The 3,667-nt window shown below is 55.2% G+C and overlaps 1 protein-coding gene across 1 annotated transcript in view; it reads right to left on the reverse strand.

Moving 5' to 3' along the window:
• Window positions 1-3,136, reverse strand: part of LOC114072593 (coiled-coil domain-containing protein 30-like) — a gene marked incomplete at its 5' end in the record, with an annotated part of 10,891 nt that extends 7,755 nt beyond the window's left edge. The window contains 4 exons of the mRNA XM_027910469.1: window positions 340-549; window positions 1,135-1,308; window positions 2,634-2,874; window positions 2,982-3,136. Of these exons, the coding sequence (XP_027766270.1) occupies window positions 340-549; window positions 1,135-1,308; window positions 2,634-2,874; window positions 2,982-3,136 (780 nt within the window). The remainder of the gene's footprint in view (window positions 1-339; window positions 550-1,134; window positions 1,309-2,633; window positions 2,875-2,981) is intronic.
• Window positions 3,137-3,667: the final 531 nt, after the last annotated feature.

Below are 3,667 nucleotides of genomic sequence, written 5' to 3' on the forward strand. Positions count from 1 at the left end.
CCCAATTAGATCCCGTAAACTTCAAAACTGGTTCCAGTGATTCCTGCAGGAGCACAGCACAACCAGTGCCAGGGGAAACACAAGGTGTTGGAAATTTCCAGCCAGCAAACAGCAGTAAATCTGCTTGGCAAGGACAGCATTGAGGCTCCCTGTGCCTGCCACTCTCAGTCCCAGCATTTCAGGGATACTCAGCCATCACACTTGGCTTCTGTTTCCTTCCTACTAACAACAGACTTTCTTCCTACAACCTTTATCTGAGTGATCCCAAAATGGACTTTGGGGGAACCAATTCCCGAGCTGCTCCTGCCAAACACACCCCTGAGGTGAGCTCACACTCACCTTTTTCTGGGCTTCTCCTGCCCTGGATTTCTCCTGGGCCAGCCTGTCCCTCAGGCTGCTCTGGAGCTTGTCAGCTTGGGAGCACTTGGAGAGCTCCTGCTCCAGCTCCCGGACCTTCTGCTGGCTCCTCTCCCACTGTGCTGACAGGGATGAGCAGGTTTCCGTGGAGTCTGAGAGTTTGGCCCGGGCCTGTTTCAGCTCAGCTTTGACCTGAGTTTGCAAAGAAGAAATGGAGCTTTTACTTCAGCGAAGATCAGGTGGAGTGGCTTGGATAGGAAAGGGGACTGGGAGCAAAAGAAGGATCAGGGAGGAAGTGCAGCAGATTTGATTTGGAGGCAGGGAAATTTCTCACGGGATTCCAGAGGGGTTTCAGTTGGAAGGGACCTTAAAGCTCAACCTCATTCTGGGGGCAAGGACACCTTCCACCAGCCCAGGTTGCTCCAAGACCCCTCCAACCTGGCCTTGGACACTTCCAGGGATCCAGGGGCAGCCACAGTTTCTCTGGGCAAGCTGTGCCAGGGCCTGCCCACCCTCACAGCCAGGAATTCCTTCCCAATATCCCATCTGTCCCTGCCCTCTGGCAGTGGGAAGCCATTCCCTTGTCCTGTCCCTCCATCCCTTGTCCCCAGTCCCTCTCCAGCTCTCCTGGAGCCTCTTTAGGCCCTACAAGGGGCTCTCAGGTCTCCCTGGAGCTTCTCTTCTCCAGGTGAAACCCCCCCCCAGCTCTCCCAGCCTCTTTCCACGGCAGAGGGGCCACAATTCCCACGGAGCTGAAAGGCCCAGCTCTGTTCCTACCTTGGTGCATTCCTGCTGGAGCAGCAGGTTCTGCTTCTGGAGCTCTGCGTTCTTCTCCCTCTCGTACCTGAGCTCCCTCTCGGCAGAGCTGCACAAGTTCTGCACCCGCCGCAGGTCCTGGCGCAGCTGCTGCAGCTTCTCCTCCTGCTGCTGGAACTTCTCCTCGGGCACACCCTGAGGGAGCAGCACAAACAGCACGGGTCACGTGGACAGCAGCCCCAGGGAAGGATAAAGGTTGGTAGGAAGGAAGGTGTTTCGGGGTATTTGAGCAGGAAGGCGGGCAAAGCCTGGCATTCTGTGTCCCTGGAAGGGTTTAAAAGCCAGGTGGATGTGCCACTTGGGGATGTGGTTTGTGGTGAACGTGGCAGTGCTGGGTTGTGATCTCAGAGGGCTTTTCCAAGCTCAGTGATTCCACAGCTCTCTCTGTCCCCTCAGAGAAGCCAACAGGACTCCAGAGGTCAAGGGAGAACACGAGAAAACCCAGATGAGGGAACAAATCCCTGTTGAAATGACCGTTTTCAACCAAAGAAAGCCACCAGGTTACTCTGAACTCTTGTGTCAGAATCTCACTGAGGCAGCCAAGCAGGAGCAGCACATCCAGCCCAGCTCCAAGAGGGAACAGGAACACAGGGAGTCCTGACAGCAGTGCAGGAACACACTGTGACAGCCCCAACACCCCCAGATGTCACCGACGGTCTGGGGTGGCTTTTGGAGCTCCACCTTCCTGCAAGGGCCTGGCACACAGACCAAAAGCTCTGCTTGGTTTGTACCAAAGCCCTTCTTCCCAGCATCACTTCCAGTCACCCCTGGATCTGAATTCCTGCTGTGTATCCTCTCCCTCTGCTCCTGGAACTACAGGGAATCCCCTGAAGGTCAAGCTTTCCTTCCTAAGTACATCCCCAGATAACTCCCCAAGCTGGGAAAGGCCTTGATCCAGCACTGTGGGGTCTGGCAGTGGCAGTTGTCCTTGAGATCCACGAGGTTTTGTGAGGTTTCTTCCCCCTCACCTACTTCTATCAGGATCCTTTCCAGCATTCCCTCGTGTCCTGCTCTGCTCCATCCGTAGGGATTTGCTACTTCTTGCATCCAGCACAACTCCAATCCTCTCCTTTCCACTCCCACTCCTGCCCACAGGTCACCCAGCCCTCTCTTCCCATCCAAACCCTCGCACAGAATCCTTGCTCCTCCTCAGCCTCCCCATCCTGGGTTCCCCCCATCATTCCCACCCCTCCTGGCAAGGATTCCCACTCTTGCCTCTCTCTTCCAGCTCACAGGGTAAGAAAGGGTAACAAATCCCATTTACATCCCTTATTTCTGCCACATGCACTGACTTTCTGCAAGTTCCTACCACACTCAAAAGCACCACCCAAGGAAATGAAGACATCCCTAATTCCCAAGGGTTGGACTGGCTTCCAGCCCACTTCACTTAGGTTTTCCCACCCTAGTGGGGAACTAATTAGTGACCAAAATCAGGGTGCAGGTGGCAAAGCTGCCCATACCTGTTTAAGGCTCCCATCTGAACTGCCTGCTGAGCTCTGCCATGGGAGGGACCTGCTCTCCCTCTGCTCCAGGCCTGGGTTCATCCTCCAGGTCTCTCCAGGGTCTCTCTGTTCCCGGGCGCTCTGGATGCTGCGCTTGAGCTGGGAAATCTCTTCCAGCAGCATCCTTTTCTCTTCATTGCTCTCTCTGAGCTGCTTTTCCAGCTCTTCCTTCTTCTTGTTGCTCTCTAGTAATTCAGAGCTTGAAGGGGGAATAATAAGGGAGAGAGATGACTACGCATACCCCAGGGAAAACACCCATAAAAGGGGAAAACTCGGGATGTGGGAGTCCAGAGAACACTCAAGGGCCTCAGGAGGCTCCAAAGGGGATTCAATCCTGGGAGCAGCAGTTCTGGGCAAGGGTCAGTCTCCCTGGGACACTGTCCCACAAAACCACGTGTGTCCAGAGGCTCAGCCCTCCCTGGGAGGAGGTCACAGGCTGGCCAAGGGGTGGGAGGTGCTCTCTGTGTTCCCAAAGGCACAGGGAAGCACTGGAGGGAGGGGCTTGGGTCTCCCAGTCCCTGTCTGGCTCACCTCCACCCAAACTCAGTCTCCAGTGTCTCCATCCAAACTCCAAGTTGGGGCTGCCCCATCCCTGGAAGTGTCCAAGGCCAGGTGGGATGGGGTTTGGATGGTGGAAGGTGTCCCCGCTCATGGATGGGGGCGGAATGAGATGAGCTTTAATGTCCTTTCCAACCCAAACCATTCCATGATCCCACATCCTACATGTTCAGGCACTGGAATCTGTGCTGGAATCACCATCCCTGGGAGTGTCCAGTGACTGTGTGGATGTGGCCCTTGGGGACATGGTTTAGTGGTGGCCCTGATGGTGCTGGGAGAATGGTCGGGCTCGCTGATCTCAGAGGGTTTTTCCAGAATGATTCCATAATTCCTTAGCACACCCTGCCTGCCTCCTCCTGGTTGTACTTTATCCCAGTGCCCAAGTTATCCTGGTTATCCTTTATCCCAGTGCCACTGAGCTGACTGGAACCACC

Source organism: Empidonax traillii, unplaced genomic scaffold, assembly GCF_003031625.1.
Source record: "Empidonax traillii isolate 1590-97213 ecotype Southwest subspecies unplaced genomic scaffold, ASM303162v1 scaffold3562:size12338, whole genome shotgun sequence".
Lineage (NCBI taxonomy): Eukaryota > Metazoa > Chordata > Aves > Passeriformes > Tyrannidae > Empidonax > Empidonax traillii.